Source organism: Silene latifolia, chromosome 1 (genome assembly GCF_048544455.1).
Source record: "Silene latifolia isolate original U9 population chromosome 1, ASM4854445v1, whole genome shotgun sequence".
NCBI lineage: Eukaryota > Viridiplantae > Streptophyta > Magnoliopsida > Caryophyllales > Caryophyllaceae > Silene > Silene latifolia.
Genome location: NC_133526.1, coordinates 183650718 through 183673603, shown reverse-complemented (window position 1 = coordinate 183673603; position 22886 = coordinate 183650718). Strand labels below are relative to the sequence as shown.

At 34.6% G+C, this 22886-nt stretch overlaps 4 protein-coding genes across 6 annotated transcripts; 3 read left to right on the top strand and 1 right to left on the bottom strand.

Annotated features, from left to right (window-relative positions):
* The first annotated feature begins 923 nt into the window (after positions 1–923).
* LOC141588625 (uncharacterized) lies at positions 924–7576 on the top strand. Its single transcript, XM_074410059.1, has 10 exons — positions 924–1659; positions 1727–5022; positions 5633–5785; positions 5867–5967; positions 6391–6515; positions 6580–6658; positions 6732–6852; positions 6958–7124; positions 7217–7337; positions 7436–7576. Exons 1-10 carry the CDS (start codon positions 924–926, stop codon positions 7574–7576), a joined length of 5040 nt encoding a protein of 1679 aa, XP_074266160.1.
* A 3359-nt stretch (positions 7577–10935) lies between these two features.
* LOC141588617 (uncharacterized) lies at positions 10936–13260 on the top strand. The gene is made up of 2 exons (XM_074410052.1): positions 10936–11044; positions 11882–13260. The coding sequence occupies exon 2, from the start codon at positions 12427–12429 to the stop codon at positions 13258–13260; it is 834 nt and encodes a 277-aa protein (XP_074266153.1). The 5' UTR covers positions 10936–11044; positions 11882–12426.
* Positions 13261–15605: 2345 nt separating this feature from the next.
* Positions 15606–20513, top strand: LOC141613188 (uncharacterized). Of its 3 annotated transcripts, none has more exons than XM_074431930.1 (5): positions 15606–15771; positions 18149–18430; positions 18918–19069; positions 19919–20055; positions 20167–20513. In XM_074431930.1, the coding sequence occupies exons 2-5, from the start codon at positions 18183–18185 to the stop codon at positions 20332–20334; spliced, it is 705 nt and encodes a 234-aa protein (XP_074288031.1). In that variant the 5' UTR covers positions 15606–15771; positions 18149–18182; the 3' UTR covers positions 20335–20513. The 3 variants fall into 3 exon arrangements, with proteins under 3 accessions (XP_074288031.1, XP_074288042.1, XP_074288036.1); XM_074431941.1 differs by having other exon boundaries at positions 15609–15771; positions 20127–20513; XM_074431935.1 differs by having other exon boundaries at positions 15654–15771; positions 18176–18430.
* A 911-nt stretch (positions 20514–21424) lies between these two features.
* On the bottom strand, positions 21425–21973 carry LOC141588610 (secreted RxLR effector protein 161-like). The gene has a single exon (XM_074410044.1). The coding sequence runs from the start codon at positions 21971–21973 to the stop codon at positions 21425–21427; it is 549 nt and encodes a 182-aa protein (XP_074266145.1).
* Positions 21974–22886: the final 913 nt, after the last annotated feature.

Sequence of the window (22886 nt, the reverse complement as noted above, 5' to 3'; positions counted from 1 at the left end):
TTAAAACTAAATTGGACTAGCATGCCTCTTTTTAGACGACGCATCTCCATACCATCTTTTAGTCGTTTTTAGGCCACTAAATGACCTGTTGGGGTTGTTAAAAATCAAAAAAAAAAATCATATTTCGTTATTAACAAACAGATAATTATTAGACAATTTTTTTTATTAATGAAAGATTTCTACTAAAATATTTACCGAAGGACATTTTAAATTTCAAAACTTTTAAACTAACTTTACCTACTTTCATAACTCGTATTTCAAGATTATCACTTGAAGTGTTAGATTTCGCGATTTTTGGATGTTCATTTACAAAATTTAATTTAATTATTCAGCGTTTACTGGTAGTTATACAAGATAATTGAAAAGAAAAAAGAAAAAATGTTGTAAAAAGGATGCTATGATTAGGGACGGGTAGTTGATGATGTTGGAAGATAAATATAGATAAGGGTAATTCTGTTATCTATTTGTCCGAGATTAAAATATGCCAAAAAAAATTTTCCCTAATTGTACAACTAATGATTTTTTTTTATGTAATTTAGTTGGTGTAATAAGCAAAGTACTGCTTATCTTCTGAAAATATATATGATATGAATCTATTGAGGAACATTGCTTCATGCTCCCGTACAAATCATGTACAAAAGAAAACTCCTTCAATTTCATCAATTACAACTCGAAAGGGTAAACTCTTTCCCCTGCAACTATATATGTAATTTGTTTACCTTACTTTTTAGCCAAATTTAACATTCCAAATCTTACTTTATTGAAATTTTTTTAATACATTTAAAGGTTCTTCAATTCCCCCGGATCATCCAGATGTTCTTCCTCTGCCTACCTTGTGTCGACATTGCGGAGCAAAACTTTTCAAAAATGAATCGAAATTTTTTTGTTGTGCCCAAGGAGATATATGTTTGGCAAACAACGTGATGCCAAATGAACTTCGCATGCTGTTCATGTCAAACGACACTATTTCTCAAAATTTCAGAAAATATATTCTGTTATATAACAGTTCTTTCGCTTTTACTTCCTTTGGAGTTAGGAAAGATCGTGAACTCGCTCAGAGAAATCGTGGAATTTATACGTTTAGAGTTCAAGGGCAGGTTTATCATTTCATTAATGATATCTTGCCTACAGAAGCACGGCCTAGATATATTCAACTGTATTTTTTCGATACAGATAGAGAATTGTGGCATAGACTTCATATTGCTGAAGAAATTGACAGAAATGTTCTTCGTATTTTGATGCGTATAATGGAAATGAACCCGTACACTCAATTATTCAGATATCTAAGAGATGTGGGTATAGACGAGGAAAGTCGTATTATAATAAAATCAGATCCAAGCCAGGATCAAAGAACGCACAACGCTCCGACGACATCACAGGTTGCCACAATTTGGGTTGATGATGAAAACTCATCACAACCTCCTCGCCATGATATCGTCATTTATGCTAATTCTGGGACAAGTCACCGAATATTACATTATTACGGTTGCTATGATCCTTTACAGTATCCTCTTTTGTTTCCTTTTGGCGAAACCGGCTGGCATAGACGTATCTATCGAGCTAGCAGTCATCCTAGACATCGTCCTGATCCTCAAACTTTTCCAATAAATGATGTTCTTATACAAACAGCAGACGATTTGCTTGAAAGCGAGGAACAAGGTTTGTGATTTAATTTTTTTTTTATGTTAATACTAAAACGCTAGCTTAGGCTTCTGTTTTCGTACAGTTGCAGGCACTTCTGAATCTGACAAAAAAATATCATGTCGAGAGTACTACTGCTACCGACTGCAAATTCGCCCAAATGATTCGTCGATATTGCTAAAAAGTGGTCGTCTTCTCCAACAATATATGGTCGATATGTATATTAAGATTGAGACAACGCGACTTGATTATATCAGGAATAATCAAAATATAATTCGGGCTGACTTATATCAAGGAATCATTGACAGTTACAACGATGGACATACACGGGGGGCTAATATAGGCAGAATATTTATACTGCATGCTATCTTTATTGGATGTGATCGTGACTTTCGGCGTCGCTATCTTAGTTCAATGACGGTTGTACAGCGTTATGGAAAGCCAGATATATTTTTGACTATTACATGTAATCCGCATTGGGCAGAAATTGAGCGAGAGTTATTGCCTTTTGAGGAAGCGCAAAATAGACCTGATCTTGTTTCTCGCGTTTTTCGAGCAAAACTTTTAGAGTTAAAGAAGGACATCTGTACTCGTAAGATATTTGGTAATGTTGCCGGTTATATTTACGTCGTTGAATTCCAGAAGCGAGGGCTTCCGCATGCACATTTTCTAATCATTCTGGATTCTGATAGCAAAATAAGAACGCCTGACCAATATGATGAATATGTGTGTGCTGAATTGCCTGACTCTGCCGAAAACCCTCACCTTTTTTCTGCCGTTGTTCGTCATATGATGCATGGTCCATGCGGTAACGATAACCCTACTAACCCCTGCATGAGGGATGGTTGGTGTAAGAACCATTACCCTCGTGAGTTTGCGGATACAACAACAAACGGTCGTGATTCGTATCCTATATATCGCAGAAGGCATACGGGTTTAGAGGTTACCGTACGTGGATCACGGCTTAATAATCAATGGGTTGTTCCATACAATCCATTCTTATTGGGGAAATATGACTGTCACCTAAATGTTGAGATATGTTCAACAATTAAAGCAGTTAAGTATATGTACAAGTATGTATATAAGGGACATGATCGTATTTCGTTTGCTGTTACTGATCCTAGCGGTAGCGGTCATGAATCATTTGATGAGATAACCGCATACCAATCAGCTAGATGGATTTCACCATCGGAGGCAACTTGGAGAATTTTCGGATTCCATTTGAACGAAATACATCCTAACGTTGTTCCTTTACAGGTACACTTACCAAACATGCAAACTGTTAGTTTTCAACCATGGGAAAACCTTCAGAATGTTTTGGATGATGAAGCTCGTAACAGAACAATGTTAACGGCTTTTTTCCAGAAAAATGAAACTGATACTTTCTCTCAAACCTTATTATACAGTCAACTTCCTGAATATTATGTATGGCATAATAAAAGAAGTGAAAAAATTTGGACTCCTAGGGAAAAAGGATTTGCCTTAGGCCGTTTAATATATGCAAATCCTTCTGAAGGAGAAAGGTATTATTTACGGCTTCTGCTCTCAAACATTCGAGGTCCCAAGTCTTTTGAAGACCTCAAGTCAATAAATGGCATAACATGTAGTTCGTTTAGAGAATCGGCTTACTTGCATGGATTGCTTGAAGCAGATAACTCTATTGAACAGTGTTTAGCAGAAGCAGTGCGATATCAGATGCCAACAGCGCTACGAAGATTATTTGCTACTTTACTCATTTACTGTCAACCAATGAATCCAAGATTTCTATGGGATAAATTCTATACTTCATTGTCAGAAGATTATGCATATGCTTTTCCTTCACAACAGTATAAAGTACTGCAATTAACCCTTACAAATATTTGCTGCATACTTGAATCAATGGGCAGGAGTTTTAGTTCTTTTGACTTTGGTGATCTGCAATTGGACAGTGTTTATTTAAGACATTCAAAAACAAAAGAAATTGAGGAAGAGCTTAATATTCCGATAAGTTCTGAAGACATAAATGCTGTCAACTTGCTAAATGAAGAACAACGTCTTGCCTATGATAAAATTTACAGAAAGGTTATAGAGAATGGAACTGGTTCTTTTTTCTTAGATGGACCTGGAGGTACAGGAAAAACCTTTTTGTACACAACACTGCTTGCAAATCTCAGAGCTAGAGGCCTTATTTGTCTTGCAGTTGCAAGTTCAGGTATTGCAGCGGCCAATCTTGCAGGTGGTAGAACTTCAAATTCTCGATTCAAGATCCCTCTTGATATAGAAAATAACCAGAGTTCTCAAATCTCAAAACAAAGTTCGTTAGCAGAACTTATTCGAGCATGTAGGTTAATCATTTGGGATGAAGCTCCCATGGCAAAACGACAGTCGATTGAATACTTTGAAAACACCTTGCGTGACGTTTGCTCAAATGGAGAATTGTTTGGCGGAAAAATAGTCGTATTTGGAGGAGACTTTCGACAAGCATTGCCTATTATACCAAAAAGTTCAGTACGAGAGGCAATCAATTCGAGCTTTGTTATGTCTCCGTTGTGGCCAAAACTTGAAAGGATTCATTTAACTGTTAATATGAGGGCTATGCGTGATCCTGCTTTTAGCGATTTTGTCCTAAGTGTTGGTGACGGCTCGTATCCTTATGAAAATGGGAAGGATATCAAATTACCAAAGTCGATTGTCATATCTGGAACACAAGAATCCGTACTAATTGAGCAGCTAATTGACGCAGTTTATCCAGATATAAACCAAATTAGCACCAATCCGTCTCTGACAACCAAAAGAGCAATACTAACTCCAAAAAATGATGATACACAGATGATAAATGCACTATTAGTTTCTCGACAACAAGGTCAAGCGTTTACGTACAGAAGTTTTGACGAAGCTACAGACATCGCAACTGAACAATATCCAACTGAATTTCTCAATACACTTCAGCCTAATGGTCTTCCGCCACATGAATTAGTCCTAAAGATAAATAGTCCCGTTATTTTATTGAGAAACTTAGATCCTACCTCAGGTCTTTGTAACGGTACACGGCTTATCTGCAAAGCTTTTGACAGAAATGTTATTGACGCAGAAAATGCTGTGGGACATCACAGAGGCAAAAGAGTCTTCATACCGAGAATTCCACTGCAGCCATCTCCGGCCGACAAATTTCCGTTTCATTTCAGAAGAAAACAATTTCCGATTAGATTAAGTTTCGCAATGACTATTAACAAGGCACAAGGACAAACGCTAAACAAAGTTGGCATATATTTACCACGGCCAGTCTTTTCACACGGTCAATTGTATGTAGCCTTGTCGAGAGCAAGACAGAGCTCTGATATAACAGTTGCTATCCTTCTGCATAGTACTTTAAGTGACAGTTGGAGACGTACTAGAAATATTGTATGTTACGAAATAATAAATAATGCTAGAAAAAGGTAGTTGTGTATGTAAACAATACTTTTTTTTTCTGTGGTACATTAACGTTATTATACATAATTTGTTTAAATTATTATCTTATTATTTTGTTATTTTAATGCATGTTATTTTTTTTTTCAGTTATCATCTTATTGTTTTTTATTTTTTTTAAAATACATATTATCTATTACCTTTTTCTATTCTGGATTATTAGATTATTTTTTTCTACACAACATTTCTAATAAATATCAACAAAACACCAACTTTTTAGATACGAATTCTTATCGTTTACTTGTAGCTGTTAATTTCCACGAATAATAACATATTTTTTTTCCTGTAAATCATAGCAACTTTAATACAATAACTTAACCTTCTTCTCAAAAAAAAAAAAGTTACTAAGAAAAAGTAAAGATAATAAATTATTATTAATGCAAATTTATTTTGTAGAACTCATTTATGTACAAGATATTCATGCAGTTTCGTAGATTTAAGGTTCTCCTCTAATACTTGTGTTAAGAGTTTTAAAAAATAATTTTATTTGTTTTTAACAAATTTGCTAATCTCCAACACTGATATATTTGGTATATATTTGCAGATTATAATGGCTCTTCCAACAATACCACTTGCATCGGTAACAGATCGTAGTAGGAACTTCACTGTTGTCCTGACACTTGAATCCGTAAAGGCATCCCAATACTCCATCAATAAAGATAAAACGCTCCAGAATTTACTCTTTACTGATGATGAGGTATGAAAAAAATATATGAGTTGTAATTAGTTGTATGTTTTTATTTACAAATTGACTTTAGTAATTTTACTTGTGTAACAGGGAAAAGAAATGACAGCAACAATCTTTCACGAGGATATTACTTATTTTACAAATCTTCTGCATGAAGGCCATAAATATGAAATTCAGAACCCACTTGTGAGGTTCGTTCCGGACCAATACAGAGTTGGAACTCAAATGTATAAGATTTTTACAACAAGGTTTGCATATGATTGACCTTGGTCCGGCTGAATGTACAAAGACATATTGGGTATCCGTCAATTCTGTTAAAGAGAATCTAGAATGCAGAAATCGAATGGGTATATACCTTTACTACTACATATAAATTGATCTACCGTTTTCTATAATTTTTTAACAACTCGATTAAAAATTGGTTGTTTCCTCAATGCAGATTTACTTGCTATCGCCATTTCTGTTACATCGTTAAGAAACACTATAAATGGACACGAAGCAAGAGATATAATAATCGTCGATCAACAGTAAGTGTTTTCTTACATACATCCTTCAGCACATGAATTTTTTTTATAGAAAATCATATATTTATTTAGATAAAACTATATTTGCAGAATGACGCCCGTTGTTGTCACAGCTTGGCAATCGCTTGCTCTACAGCCTACTGAAAAAATTGCTAGAGAAATAAACTCCCTGCCTGTTATACAGATAACCCGTGTTAGGGCAGCCAATTATAAAGGTATGTATACATATTATAGAATACTTTATTTCTTAAAAGTTAAAATAACCAGTTTCGTTAATAGGAGGTTGCTGGAATACAACCCGTTTTTCAACTCTGACATTAGATAGTAACGCCTCAGCCGCAGAGGAACTACGCATTTGGTATGTTAATAATTTTTTTATCGTTTTACTTGTTGTTTTATTCAAACAAAATATAATTATTGTCTAAATGTAGGGCGACGGACAAGAAAGAAATTCTGCAAAATCTCAGTAGTAATTTTCGTTCGAATGTTTTTGGAGAAAGCTCAAGTCAACAAACTGAAAACTTGAAAACACCAGTACCTATTAGCTCTCTGGCAAACCAAGAGGTCGTCATTTGAATATATATGTACAACTTTTACAATTGTCAACCTATATCCTTCACATATATTGACTATCAATTTTTTTAAATCGTTTTTCAGGTAGACAAAATTATACTAATAGAAGGAAAAATAAAATCTATCACAAATCCTGATAATTTTGTGTACAATTCCTGCAATAAGTGTAGAGAATTTACGACAGTTGAAAGCGGCTCAAGCTTCAAATGCGTCGCCGGCCAAACAGATCATTATGGCATATCGCAGTCCACGTAAGTAATTCACATCATATATTTTTATTACAGTTAATCTATCTTTCGTTAAATAACATGTGTGCCATTGTCTATGATAATATTTAAACTAGATGTGATCTACGAATAATTTTTACCGACGACACCGGAGATACACGCATCTCGCTGTTAGACTCGCTAGCTGAAAAAGTTCTAAAAAGAAACATCATTGAGCTTGCAGCTTTAACGACAGAGGTATTGTCAACTTCTTCTTTCAATATTATATTTTTTTATATTACGTTTTACTATTCAATATAACATAAAATTTTAAATTTATTATGTACACATGTTAGGAACGAAGATCAGTTGTAGATGAAACTCTTACTAGAGTAAAGGATCAGTCCTTCGTTATAGAGCTGCTTTCGTACACACAAAAGGATCCAATTAGACAGATGCGCTTCAGCCCGCAACAGATTACAGAAGCAAATGCCTAGATCCAACCAAGAATACTTTGCAGTAGTAATTTGCTTAGTTAATACGTATCGCTTTTGTTTTTTTTTATTCGTAAAATAAACAAACACAAGTATACTTCATACTATGCCAGTAGTTTTTTTTTTTTTTTAGTTATGTCTAAAATAAAATTTGTCCAGTAATAAATAGAAAACATTGCCTATGTAAATAAATAACACTTTTAGTGGCAACTTGTCTTTGTTGAAATTACGTTATGCTTATATCGTATTCGGTAGTATTGATTTTTATTTCACTGATTCCTTTAAAAAAAATATACATTAAAATCAATAAATTACAATTACAATAGCGATTTTTTTTACCAACGTATATATTTCTTAGAAGGATGGCCGGAACTTTGTTGTTTAGATCAAATAGTTGACTGAAACGTATTTAGATATCAACGTATACAGTTGTCAGAAGGATGTCCGCCTAAACGACACCTACGAATCAGATTTATTTAATTGTTTAATATAGAACTTTGAAGTCTACGTCACATATTTAATTTCAGGGCACATAGTTAACTGAGACGTATTTACATATCCGTGTATATAGTGCTTAGAAGGATGCCGCCTAAACTACACCTGCAAATAACATATATTTGATGATTTACTACAGAAATTTGAGATTTACTTCACATAGCTATCTGCCACTTGTTTAGATATCAACGTATACAGTGATTAGAAGGACGTATGCCTAAACAACACCTGTAAATTAGAGATACTGTTGTCACCCCATTACAACCTTAAAAGCAATTTTAACAACTATAAGTACATAGATTGACAGAGATGTTGAAACATAATTTGCACTATTTCTTAGAAAAACGAAGTATAATGGGTGCTTCTTCCTCACTTGTTAATCTTTTTTTATTATATTTTCATACTATAATACCTCTTCAATTTGAACTCAATGCTTAGTAATTTTTTTTTTCAGACGTACTTCATGAACGCAGAGAATATAAAATCACCAATAGGACAATGTTACCAGTCGCTGCGCTCAGTTTACAGAAGGTGCTATCAATTTTAATAGTTTGATGTTACTAATTATATTTCATTTCTTTTATCATATATTAATTTTAAAATTATTTTTTATAAAAAAAATTAAAAAATATTTCAGGATGGTGTAACGGTGTGGATCAAGGGTCAAATAACGCGCGTTATGAATCCGGACAGGTATGTATACTCTTCGTGCAATATATGCAAGAATGAAACAAAAGTTCAAGTTGGCAAGAAATTCTCCTGTTTTTGAACATAAACTCCACATATAGGAACATCCGTGTGCAGGTTAGTTATTACTAGAATATAATTTCTCATGTCTACACTATTCTATTTTACGAATAGATTTAATTCATAATTGGTTGACTATGTTGTCCTTCTACTTACAATTTATATACAGGTTTAACCTGGAAATCCGCTTTGATGATGAAAGTTATGCTATCAAACTCACTCTTTCTCATAAACAAGTCGAAAAGGTCTTAAAACGAACAGCAATCCAGATTTCCTGTCTTTCACAAGAGGTTTATTTATTTCTTAAATTTTTGAAAAAAAAGAGAAAAAAAAAAAATTCTTCACCATTTTTTTTGTGATTATAACCTCTGTATTTTCTATTTTTTTACGCAGGAACAACTTTCGTTTATAAGGAATTTTGTTGATAGTATATGTGGTCGACTGTTTATCATTAAGTTATTGACAATACAGTTTGGAGATTCGAAGAAACAAATCAAATTTAATGTCCAACATGTAGAAGAGATAGCAGAATAGAAGATATTACTACTACATGTTATGTTGTAATAATGTACATATTTGTATATAGTCATCGATAGAATAAAGGTTTGATTAGCAACTCATCCATTGTATGTACCGTGTGTGTTGTATTTTATTTTCTCTTCAAGTTTGTGTTGTGTCTTGGTTTGTACTTCGCTTGATTACCTTTACTACGTGTTACATATACCAATAAAAAATTTGCGGATTTAATTCGCTTTTCATAGATCTTTTATGCACAACTTTCTATATTAATTATGTTAAAAAAAACACTTTAGTATAAATGAATATACAATTAAATGTTGTTGTCAATATAATTTAATGGTAAGTGAATTACATTAACTAAAAAAGGAGATATATTGTATATACATCTACCTATTAACAAATAATATTCAGTAAATAAATGAAACTCATTTCATAGTCTAATACCGTGGCTGAGTTTATCGTATTGACGTCATTTAATGTATACTTTATATAAAGTTAATTTTTTCTATAAAAATTTATAAAAATTCGTAAGATGATAAAAAAAAAATTAATATTTTTCAATGTAATTTAATTGAAGCGCTGTACAATATGCGTTTCTAATTATCGTGTTTTTTTTTAAAAAGGACAATACTAATTCATAAAGTCATTTTCAAGTAATTTTATATTGAATATGTGTAATTTAAATTAAATCTCTACTAACTCATACAAATCTGGTTGCCGCTAAAAGAAACTCAATCCTTCCCAGTTGTTGAATTTGAGCGCCACGTATTTTAAATGCAGTCCTCCTAAGCTACACGTACCTTACAGATGGCAAAAAATAAAAAAACGAAAAATGATGTTGCATGCACGTAAAAATATGTATAAGTACGATACATGGGGTGATAACTTGGAAACAACTAATCGTTTTAAATATTTTGCGATGGGTATTAGTTTTCTTCTTACTTTTCAAATTTATTTGAACAACGTTGTTCTTTCAATTATACATTTTCCTGTACATACTAAACTGACTTTGTTATCTAATTTTGTGCAGACACTTCAGGAATACAACGACGTCCTTTTGAAGTAAACTTAAAAATTATTTTAAATGAAATACTTAAACAACTTCAGTTACCGAATGCAGAATTCGGTATTCATGCAGTTACTGAAGATGAACTTAGAGGTTACGTTCGCATTCACACTGATCATTCGTCTTCCGAAACGTTAAAAATTATCGGGATATCGTCCAAGCTTGTCGGACCGTCCCATCAAAATTGCGCAAGAAAGGCTATAAAATTTCTGAAGAGCTTATATGGATTCGATGTCCTTGATTTCAACTACTACGAGATGCAACTGGTACAACACAACTACAACACTTTAAAAGCTGCCTACCAGTGGCGTAGGTAGTATAGTAGCATGGGGTAGCACATGCTACCCCACTTTCAAAAAAAAAAAAGAGAATATTTTTTTTATGCTACCCCATTTAAAATATATAGATAAATAAAAGGAAAGAATATAACACAAATAAGGCAATTAGTATTTCCCTAGAAAAAAGCCAACTGACTTTCAATCTTCCTTTATTCTCTCAAATATTTTATCTTTCCTAATATTATACTAATTTACGTGTAAACACATAATAAAAAAAAGCATTGATTTTTCTCTACTCTTCCACCAATCTTACGCACAAGCACAACCCCCAATTCATCCATCCATCTTTCTTTTCTTTCATTTGAGGTATGTATAAATCATCTTTTTTTATTTAGTTTATATTTTACAAATTTGTTAATTTTGTTATAGATTATATTTATATTGAATAATTGTTTTTTCATAATTTGAGATTATAAATGAGACTTGTCTACTTAGAGAATAGAGATCTATTAATTTATATGTTCATCATCTTAGAAGTTAGAACTAATTTTAATATTTGTACTAAAACTTAATTATAATCACAGTTTGGATATCAAAAGAAAGTTGTATAAACTAAGTAAATTGTAAAACAATAAAACGATTTGGGTATGTTTGTTGGCAATTCATGGACTATACAACCAGTTGTATATGTTGTACGGTGTAGAATCTGAGCTTTGTGATAAAGTATCCGAGTTTTATGTTAAAGAATATGAGCTTTATTAGAAAGTATTGAGTTCATCCATTTACACATTAAAACACACGAACTTTAAATTAGCTCAGAAAGAATACACATAAGCTCGAATTCTTATACTTGGTTGTACCATGCTTATGGTACAACTAGATGTATAATCCTATTTGTGGTTTGTTGGGGACTTATCGAATTTCGCGGGTTTTGTAGTTATCTTTAATGGAAATTTGTTGCAACTAGAGCGTTTTCGTGTCTTTATGAGATGAATTTGCTTGTTTTGGTATTTGATGATCTGGGTTGTCTTCAGTTTCTGTTAGGAAAGACTGAATTTTGGTGGTTGTCTAACTTGTCTTGTTGCAATTTCTTAGTTTTAGTTTATGAAAATTTATAGGCACGGTGTACCGTGTGCAACGCATTATCGTACTGTAGTGAATGATTAAAATTGTATTTTAATATTAAATCTTGTTGAATTTCAGGGATGAAGAGAATTAGTACGCCGACTATTACGAGTTTTTTTTGCAAAAAGACAATGCAATGATGATACACATACACCAAATCCAACTGATTCAACTCTCTCGGGTGATGATCCTGAAACTAATATTGACGAGTTAATAGATGGAGAAACCGAATTGGGAGGTAGTTCAAATCCTTTTACTAGTCCAATTTTAGATAGGTTGAGTGATTTTGATGTGATATCTCTTCCCAAAGATCCCGGATTAAGAAGAAAATTAACTGATTTTCACATAAATGATCGTGATATGATAAGACGAGAATATATTTGGAGGGATCCTTGTCAGCCTAGTAACTACACATTTCCTAAAACTAAGCGTAACTTTGTTCGTAAATGGTTTGAAAAGTATAAGCCTTGGCTTGAGTATAGTATAGAAAAGGATGCAAACAGTATTGCTTTGTTTGTTATTTATTTAAGAATGATAGCGCTTGTGGAGGTGATGCTTTTGTTAATGGGGGGTTTAGAACATGGAGTAAAAGTAGTGCCTTTGATAAGCATGTTGGTAATCATATGAGCGCTCATAACAATGCTATGAAGAATTTTGATATATTCAACAAACAAAAGTCCTCTATAGCTTGTTGCTTTGAAAAGTTTACAAATGAAGCTAAAAGTGACTATCGCATTCGGTTAGAAAATTCAATTGAAGCATTGAGATTTATTTGTTTACAAGGATTGGCATCTCGTGGTCATGATGAAAGTGGAAAATCATTGAACCAAGGAAATTATCTTGAACTTGTGAAAATATTTACCAAGCGTGACGAAAATACGCCTAGAGCTCCCGTATTAAAAGCACCTGGAAATTGTACACTTACCTCCCCTGATATTCAAAGGGATATCATAAGTGTTTTTGCAAAAGAGACAACCAAAAAAATTATTGAAGAGTTAGATGGTGGCTTTTTTGGTATTCTTGCAGATGAGTCGGCTGATATAGCATATAAAGAGCAAATGGCTCTTTGCTTGCGATATGTTGATAAAAGAGGAGCGGTTGTAGAGAGGTTCTTGGGTATTGTGCATGAGGGTAACACTACTTCTTTAACACTTAAAGCTGCAATACAACAACTGCTTCTTGAGAATTCTCTTACTTTGTCGAGTGTTAGAGGTCAAGGTTATGATGGTGCTAGCAATATGCGGGGTTCTATTAACGGTCTTAAAAGTTTAATCATGAATGAGTCTCCATGTGCTTATTATGTTCATTGTTTTGCTCACCAACTTCAGCTAACTCTTATTGCGGTGGCTAAGAAAAATGTTGATTGTAGTGAACTTTTTGATTCACTTGCTATTTTACTAAATGTGATTGCATCTTCACCTAAACGTAAAGAAATATTTAGAGATAAACAAGCGTAACATCTTGAGAAAGCATTACAAATGGGTGAAGTTGCATCAGGGAGTGGCTTAAATCAAGAAAAGGGTTTAAATAGACCGGGTGATACTCGTTGGGGATCTCACTTTAAAACCATTTTGAGTGTGTTTTCTTCATTTTCCATCGTTCTGGATGTTCTTGAAGCCATTGGTGATTTTTGTGATGGTACTGAGCTAGTAAAGGTAGAGAAACTGGCACATACTATGCGAACATTTGATTTTGTTTTCATTGGACAATTGATGATTACTATTTTGGGTATTACTAATGAGTTGAACTTAGCTTTACAAAAGAAAAATCAAGATATTGTAAATGCTATGGCACTTGTGATGTCACCAAAAAGAATTTGCAAAAGATAAGAGATGATGGTTGGGATACTCATATGGAAAAGGTGAAATCATTTTGTGATAAGTATGATATTTTTGTTCCTATCATGAGTGATATTTACGTGGCTCCGGGAAGGTACAAGCGTGGTAGAAAAGAAGTGGATAATGATGAGCACTTTCGGATTGATATTTTTCTCTGCGTGATAGATCAAATTTTGCACGAAATTAACAAATAGGTTTGATGAGGTAAGTAAGACATTACTTGTTTGTATGTCTTGTTTCAGTCCTAATGATCAATTTTCTTCATTTGATGTTAGCAAGTTGCTCCGTCTTGCTCACTATTATCCAAGTGAATTTTCAAAAGCTGATTTGTTACACTTTGAATATCAACTTAAAAATTACTTTGAAGATATCCGTCATGATGAAAGATTTTGGAATTTGAAGAATCTAAACGAGCTTTCTATCAAGCTTGTTGAGACCAAGAAACATTTGATACATTCGAAGGTCTACTTGCTTCTTAAACTTGTATTAGTTCTTCCCGTATGATCGCAAGTGTTGAAAGAGCTTTTTCGGCGATGACATACATAAAGAATAAACTTCGCAATAGTATGGGAGATGAATTGTTGAATGATTATTTAGTTACTTTTATAGAAAAGGATATATTTTGTAATCTTACCGACGATGAAATTATAAATCATTATCAAAATATGAGAACTCGTCGGCTAAGATTAGAGTAGCTTTTTCGCATCAAATTTGTATTTTGTAATCTTATAGCTAAAATTATTGTCGGATGAAATATATTTTTTGTCATATATTTGCTAATGCATATTTTTCGCTACCCCATATTAATTATCGTGTTTTTTTTTAAAAAAGGACAATACTAATTCATAAAGTCATTTTCAAGTAATTTTATATTGAATATGTGTAATTTAAATTAAATCTCTGCTAACTCATACAAATCTGGTTGCCGCTAAAAGAAACTCAATCCTTCCCAGTTGTTGAATTTGAGCGCCACGTATTTTAAATGCAGTCCTCCTAAGCTACACGTACCTTACAGATGGCAAAAAATAAAAAACGAAAAATGATGTTGCATGCACGTAAAAATATGTATAAGTACGATACATGGGGTGATAACTTGGAAACAACTAATCGTTTTAAATATTTTGCGATGGGTATTAGTTTTCTTCTTACTTTTCAAATTTATTTGAACAACGTTGTTCTTTCAATTATACATTTTCCTGTACATACTAAACTGACTTTGTTATCTAATTTTGTGCAGACACTTCAGGAATACAACGACGTCCTTTTGAAGTAAACTTAAAAATTATTTTAAATGAAATACTTAAACAACTTCAGTTACCGAATGCAGAATTCGGTATTCATGCAGTTACTGAAAATGAACTTAGAGGTTACGTTCGCATTCACACTGATCATTCGTCTTCCGAAACGTTAAAAATTATCGGGATATCGTCCAAGCTTGTCGGACCGTCCCATCAAAATTGCGCAAGAAAGGCTATAAAATTTCTGAAGAGCTTATATGGATTCGATGTCCTTGATTTCAACTACTACGAGATGCAACTGGTACAACACAACTACAACACCTTAAAAGCTGCCTACTACACGGCCACAGGACATGAAATACTTCCTGAAATTGAACTTCTATCGCTTTCAGATGATGACTGAACAAGTTAAACAGTAAACTTGGCTTTATCAAAACAGTAATGTTAATAGTAATGTAAATAGAAAAATAAGGGATACAATAATTGTATAATATAGACCCCTGTTGTTTTTTTTAAAATGTTTACTTGTACTTATAAATAAAGTAATGTTTTTCTACACTTTTTATATCGAATTTTAATAGCAGTCTTTATTATTTACAATATTAAACAACTTAAAAATAGTTGTATAATCGTCTGCAAACACAATCGCTGCAATTGAAAACGTTGGATGCCGCGTGCTCCGCACGCGGCTTTCCAACTAGTTTTTCTCAAAGAGAAGTGAATTAGTGAAAAGAAAAGAAAAACATTTTAAGCCACGTCTTTTTTCTACAAAACACGTCGCAAAGTACCATGTATGTATCACTGTATCAGCTGTAGTAGGAATTTATTCAGCGGTGACCTCATAGCCTTTACCTCTTCTTCCTTGCAGAATTTGCATTCCTTTCCTATCCTGGTAAACTTTCCAATCTTACCTCCTTAAATGCTTATCGATTATTGTACTTTTAGTTAAAAAGATTTGATCTTTGAGCAATTTATGCAGTAATTTTTGATGGGTAACTTAGTAATTACAAGAATTTGCATATGTTGGACTGTATTAGTGTTAATTATGTTGTTATTATTCACTTTTTGTGGGTTTAATTATGAAGTTCATGCCCTACATGTTTTGTTTTTGCTATAGTTTAAAAATTTAATCTTTGAGCAAATTATGCAGTGAATTTTTATTTTTATGGAGTAACTTAGGTTATAGGTTGAACTGGATTAAGTGTTACACAAATTCTTGTTTAAAATGGGTTAAATATGATAGATGAGACAAAAGCAGAATGGTAGGGACTAGCAAATAGCTTGTTCTATCAAAGTGGGTGCTATTTGACCCGTTTTAATCTTAAGAGAGACCAATTGAAGTGTTGATTATACTGTCATCATTCACAGTTTGCGGGTATAATTATGTAGTTCATGGACTTCATGCTGCATATGTTTGGTTTTGGCGTAGTTTAAAAAGGTTTGATCTTTGAGCAACTTATGCAGTGATTTTTGGTGGGTAACTTAGTAATTGCAAGAACTTTTGCATAGGTTGAACTGGGTTATGTGGTAATTATTCTGTTCCCATTCACAGTTTATGGGTTTAATTATGTAGTTTATGTCCCATATGTTTGGTCTTTGGTTTGAATTTGTATGTTTAGTGAATTTTTGGGGTACTTATTTAGTTGTGAAATTGGGTAAGAGGAATTCGCGATGGAATTGGGTGATTTTTTACTGTTAGAGCTCAAAACAATGGAGAAAAGGAAGTAAAAGATGGTGTTGAGAGGGTTATTTAGGAGTGGTGAAGTGTAGGATGAAGGGGTGGTTGGAAATTATTACTTCATCACGCTAAGGGGGCGTGGGTAATTATTCCCCGTTATTTGGATAGTTATTAACCTATTATAGATATTTTATTCCTATTGCTTTGAAATCGTCATATAATACTAGTGAAGTATTAATATACTCAAACTTTGTGAACAATGTCTCAAGCTCAAATGAGCAAATATCTAAGAAAAAACAAAGTTCACACTCCATAGAAGTTGTTTTTTCTGCTTATGACTGTCGGAGTTAGATTTTGAAAAGTCCACTTACATTTTGAAGGTTTTTTCTTTGCATTTTAGGATGCAATTTTCATTAAAGGTCATCCCAAAACAACCTCTTTGTTTTTTCAACCCAGTGGTTAAATCTGCTTACATCCAACCACCCATCACTGATCACCCTGCCGCAAGCACGGACCATTTAGGCAATGTTGTTGTTGTTGTTGGGTACCCCTTTTGGCCTCAGTGACTAACGAGTAAGAACTATGTTGCATGCATTGATCAATGAGTGGATTTCGACTTTTTAGGTTTAATGTCAAGATATTCTGTGGCCCTGTTGTAGTTCATTCCATCATGCGATCATCTTATGTGTCTGGAGTTATAATCTGATTAGTATGAGAAATCTGTGATTTTACCTAGTTTTTGCATTAGAGTGTAGACCTGCCACTGATGCAACTGTTGGAGCAAAGCCATAACTTAGGTGTAGACCGAGGTTTTTGGTTCCTGGCTTCTTAGGTGCTCATCTTTGTTAGCAGGTAGCGTTGAAAAGCTGAGCAGGAAGACCTATATTTTCTGGCAATTTTTACTCAAAAATTGAATTTTTTAGAGACTTCGACCCTTGGTTCAAAAAAGCGCGCCTAGGCGCAAGGCACACTGAGACGCCAACCAGATCGCATTAGGCAAGAGTGCATGAGGCGCATGGAATACAAAAGGCGCACCTGAGGCACATGAGGCACACCCAAGGGCAAATTATAAGGCGCATGAGGCACACCCAAGGCACACTCGAGACGCATTATTGTGCAATTCCATTTTTTTTTCCAAATTCTTTTATTTGACCCTTTTTTTTCTCCACCTTCTCCTTAATTTTCACTTTTAAGTACATTTTAGCCCTCTTTAAAATAAAAAAGGATTATTCTCGCACTAAATTTGATTTTAAAATGGATGTTTGTTTGAAAAATCATTGCCCTCGTGTCCAAAAGGCGCGCGCCTTGTGCCTCAGCCCCTTGGGACCCCATCGCCTCAGTGCGCCTCACGCCTTCTCAAACCAAGCTTCGACCTGTACCATTGAAGATTGATATGGCTTGCTAGTTGCTATTATCAATCCTTGGTGCTGCAGTCACATTTATTTCCACTACTCTTTTTATACCGACTCATTTTTTGAGTCATTTGACATATTTATTGCATAGTTCGGTAAACTTCCGATCATGTCTTTAACTTCTCTAATTTTCAAATTACATAATCTGAATTTCTGATGGTTTTGTTACATCATTGAAGATGGTATCAATCTAAGCCTATTTGCAGACAGCTGATGACTACTGATCGTGAGAGTGAAACCTTATGTGAGAATCCATTTGGGAATCTACCTGATCATTTGTTAGTTGAGATATTTATCCGAGTACCTGCCACCGACTGGGCTAAATTATCTTGTGTCAAAAAACACTGGGCGAACTTGTTCAAAGGGGAGTACCTATGGCAAGCTGCTCTCGTGAAGACATATCCTTTTGCTAGCCTGGCAAAAAGGTGGCCAGGGCCTATTCCCCGAGGTTTGAGTAAAAGGTATCTCTTTGGTGCATATATATAACTGAAATGTAATTTACTAGGCTTTTATCTATACTTGCATCGAGAACGCGCAAAACTATGAGCATATTCATCTTGATAAGAAAACCATGACATGTTAGCGTGGCGTAAAACCTTGATCTAGGAGGAGATAACAATGATGAGATTAAAGCAACAAAATAAAACAGTTTGTGTTCTTCCTCTCCGACACAAAAGCGGATATGAGATGGTCTTACAATTGATACCAACCCTTGATGCGATAATTCCACAGAATTTGGATTGGTTCCGCATGTACTGTCTCATGCAAGACTCACTGCCTCTTCAGAGACAGGACATATATGCTACTGGTCTCTGGATGTCTTTATTCTTACAGTCCCCTCAGTATTTTGTTTTCCCACTAGGTTATCATGTTATTTTGATTGGGATTTCGGTGCTTGAAAGTTAAAAACAATAACTATAGATTTTGATTGGTAGCTGATGTGTGCAGGAGATTTACAGCTTTGTACGTCAGTAGATACATCAATTCCCCAGATGTTGACAGAAATGAGATTGTTGGCCATACTTATCTTTTCCTAAAGGAACAGCTTGAAATTTCGACAATGCCTCCCCCTTCTACAATACTTCATGGAACAATTATAGGTACACATTATAGATCTTTATTTTCCTTCCTAATCTATGTAATTTGTTTGTGATCAATGGCAGCAAGCTATAAAAGATAATTCAAACTTCTGGTAGTGTGACAGATAAAACTCTAGTTCTCCCTATATTTCAGTGGAAAATTAGCAACTTAAGAATTTTCTTTTATCGGGAATGTAGAGTCCTTTTGCCCCCTCATTCTATGCCACTAGTTGGAGTAGAAAATGCTTGGTCACTATTTTATCAATACTCACTTATTCCTGTATGAACAAAGCAGCTTATGTTCCTAACAATTAGACTCATTGGTAGCATAGTCGTGTAGATCACAAATGTCAGATAAGGTTGTTGATGTTAGAGTATAAATCCGATCTTGGGACTCCAACCATCAGTTTAAGCAAACTTTTGGTTGAGATGGTTTCTTGACATAGTATCAGAGCCAGTGTGACCAAAAGGTCACGTGTTCGAATCGCACCCCCCTCAACTCTAAAGTGGAATATTAAGCACAAGGTTGGGGAGGCCTGCAGTTGCATCCACACTTCAAGCCCAACGGGCATTCGTGTGAGGGGCGTGTTAGAGTATAAATCCGATCTTGGGACTCTAACCATCAACTTAAGATTTTTGTTGAGATGGTTTCTTGATAGTTGAGTGGTGCTTCTAATGATCTGATGTTGGTTAAAACCCGCCAGCAATCAAACTGCCGTTATGGCTCCCTTTACTAAAAAAAAAAAAGGAACTGAGTAGATATTATATAGTAATTGAGTTTTGTGGACAAATTTGGTATGTAGGTTCATAATGCATTTACGGTAGTCTGAAATCCTCTGCATATCCAAACAATTGCCGTTTTCTTGGCAGATCAGTTCATAGCATGCGGGTTCTCAAAAGATAAGGCGGATGAACTTGCTTCCCTGATCTGGTTAGCTGTCATCGACAATTTAGAGGAAAACGAGAAGTCATTTCATTTACTAAAACGTTTGGCACTGGAGGGAAATGTAAGGATCTGTTTCATCGTGTCATTTGTATACCGTTATCTTATTTACAGGATAATTGTTTGGAATTTCAGGGCAAAAGTAACATGCTTATCATTCATATCGATTTCTCAGGTATTTCTTCCCTTTCCATTTTCAAGATCAAACAAAGTGTTGTGGAGAATTTTTGACAAGATTTTGACTGATTATCGGGACTGCCTCAACCATCACGACTACTATGACCTACTGTCTTGTGCCAAGTCCAGATTTCAGCTAATCCCGTCGACTTGGTTGGGTTACTAGTCACGTGTCTCGTAACCGAAATTCAGAACTGTATATGCATATGTGATCTTCGTAGCACCGTCTGTAGCAGTCCTACATTATGGAAAGTGTATATTCCTCTACCAAGGATCGAACTTCCATTAATCACACGTATGGAACTGTCGTTGCAATTCATGTAATGTTTGTGTTGATCACTGTGTTTATGTTTTATTCGAGATTTCGAGTAAATTCTGTAAGTTTAATTCAATTCTTAATCATGTATATTCTAATTACTAAATGAATATACGAATATAAAATGCGGAAGCAATAAATAAAGATCGAGAATTAAATCTCCAGCCATTGCTAATCGGTATTCCTGAATAGCTTTTAAATCCCGAATAAAGAAATAAACCCGTTTCCGTCTTTCCGATAACTTGTCTTTGTCTGCCGTCTGACTCTTTCTTACTCTGATTTCGGTTCCGAACCCTCCTTCTCACTGATTTTGATGGTGTATATTTTCTTAAGGGAGAGTAGGTTTGGTGACCTTGTTAATCAAGAAATTATGTTGTACTTATACTGATTTTGCCATCAAAAGTCAGTTGCAAATGTAGTGGAGAGAGTGGTGGTCAACTGAAGGAAATGGGGAGACAAAATATGGCAGTTTGAGTCCATATTTTGACTGCCAAATTAATGGGCCACAATCTTAATATTTTCAATAACTGAAAATATCCAACATTCTCCCACTTGGCCCATTTACGCAAGAGAAACTTTATGTACGAATCATAGCGACGAATTCTCCTGAGAGAAAATTAATCTTCCATGTATTACGATACACTTAGTCTCTCACCACTCACATTTAACTTAATGAATAAACCATATGTTTACTCTAGGTCAAAACATAATGATATTTCTCAACAAAAATAAATAACCAAAGAATGTACGTACATAATCCAAAATGAGAAAATATCCAACTAAATGAAAAATTTCAATACAATTAATAAATGTATCACATTATGGGACCAAGTCCCATATTCACTACATGACCCTTGAAACCTTTCGGTGGCATGCCTTTAGTCAACGGATCAGCAATCATTAATTCAGTGCTAATGTGTTCTATGATCACTTTCTTTTCCTAAACACGCTCTTTTATGGCCAAATACTTAATGTCGATGTGTTTACTTCGACTTCCACTTCTATTATTCCTAGCCATAAATACCGCAGCTGAATTATTACAATACATTCGAATTGGCCTACTAATAGAGTCAACGACTCTTAACCCAGATATGAAACCTTTCAGCCATACACCATGTGAGGTAGCCTCAAAACAAGAAACGAACTCGACCTCCATAGTAGAAGTGGCTGTCAATGTCTGCTTAGTACTCCTCCGGGATACAGCTCCGTCAGCTAGCATAAACACATATCCTGATGTGGATTTTCGTGAATCAATGCAACATGCAAAGTCTGAGTCGGAGTACCCCACCACTTCAAGACTATTAGTCCGTCTATACATAAGCATGTAATCTTTGGTACCCTGAAGGTACCTCAACATTTTCTTTGCGACCTTCCAAAGATCGGTGCAGGTTACTCGATATCCGCCTAATACTCCAACAAAGATATGCAATGTCGTCCGGTACGACTTGAGCATACATAATGCTACCAACAGCTGAAGCATATGGAACATTTTTCATTTGTTCCCTTTCTAAATCATTCCTGGGACACTGGTCTAAACTGAATCGGTCACCTTTCACAATAGGTGCTTGTGGACAGCGGGCCGCCCACGGGGGCGCTTGGTGAAAACGAAACAAGCGTTTGCATTTTTGTATGGAGTCGCCACCAATTTTTATGGGAAATTGGAACCGTTCGAATACCTCGTGTCATGTCAAGACACAAAGTAAAGACATGAACACTAAGCAATCGTTACCCTTAGCATTCTATGTCTAGAATGACTCTCATGGATGCCAATGAACACGGGTGTTCACAGATATCTGGAGTAAGAGGTGAGGGTACGTATTAGGAAGCTCTTTTGATCGAACACCTAATACCGCCCGCCTCGATAGCGGCCTCTACTAATGATTAGGGAAGTTATTCGTACTTGATATATCGTCGGCTATATGCATGCAATGCAACATCCAAGTTTTAATCCTAGCATGTGAGAATTAAACTAAGTCGGTTGACACATAATTAGCAAACAATTGGGTCGAAGTAGGATTTAATGCTCATTTACATGTGAAAGCATACAAACAAAGAAAGAAATACAATAAAAGAAATACAATAATGAAAATTACAATAATTACAAAGGAACAGGCGATTTATGTCGAAAATACCTTTAAAACGAATAATTTGAGAAAAAGAATAAAAGAATAAAATAAACTAACGAACAGGAATTAGCGTGATATTACGGTTAATAGTTAGTTAATATGTAAACTAATTAGCTAAGTCAAAGCAGAAACGGAGTTCAGGGACAGAAATCAGCCAGGAACAGGCGCAGCAGAGCTGCGTCCTTGACTATTGGGACCCGAATTATCATGTTTTCGCGTTCCCAGGAGGTGACATTTGCCCATTTCCTGAAGAAATTGCTGCTATTGGTGGGTGGG

Bases quoted from the DNA above. Each gene is read 5' to 3' on its own strand.
- LOC141588625 (XM_074410059.1), top strand. From the start codon at position 924: ATGCCAAATGAACTTCGCATGCTGTTCATGTCAAACGACACTATTTCT. The intron at 5,968-6,390 runs GTTCGTTCCGGA...CTATATTTGCAG, and splicing joins ATTCAGAACCCACTTGTGAG to AATGACGCCCGTTGTTGTCA. The intron at 6,659-6,731 runs GTATGTTAATAA...GTCTAAATGTAG, and splicing joins GCAGAGGAACTACGCATTTG to GGCGACGGACAAGAAAGAAA.
- LOC141588610 (XM_074410044.1), bottom strand. From the start codon at position 21,973: ATGTTCCATATGCTTCAGCTGTTGGTAGCATTATGTATGCTCAAGTCG.
- LOC141613188 (XM_074431930.1), top strand. From the start codon at position 18,183: ATGACTACTGATCGTGAGAGTGAAACCTTATGTGAGAATCCATTTGGG. The intron at 18,431-18,917 runs GTATCTCTTTGG...TGATGTGTGCAG, and splicing joins CCCCGAGGTTTGAGTAAAAG to GAGATTTACAGCTTTGTACG. The intron at 20,056-20,166 runs GTAAGGATCTGT...TCGATTTCTCAG, and splicing joins GTTTGGCACTGGAGGGAAAT to GTATTTCTTCCCTTTCCATT.
- LOC141588617 (XM_074410052.1), top strand. From the start codon at position 12,427: ATGAGCGCTCATAACAATGCTATGAAGAATTTTGATATATTCAACAAA.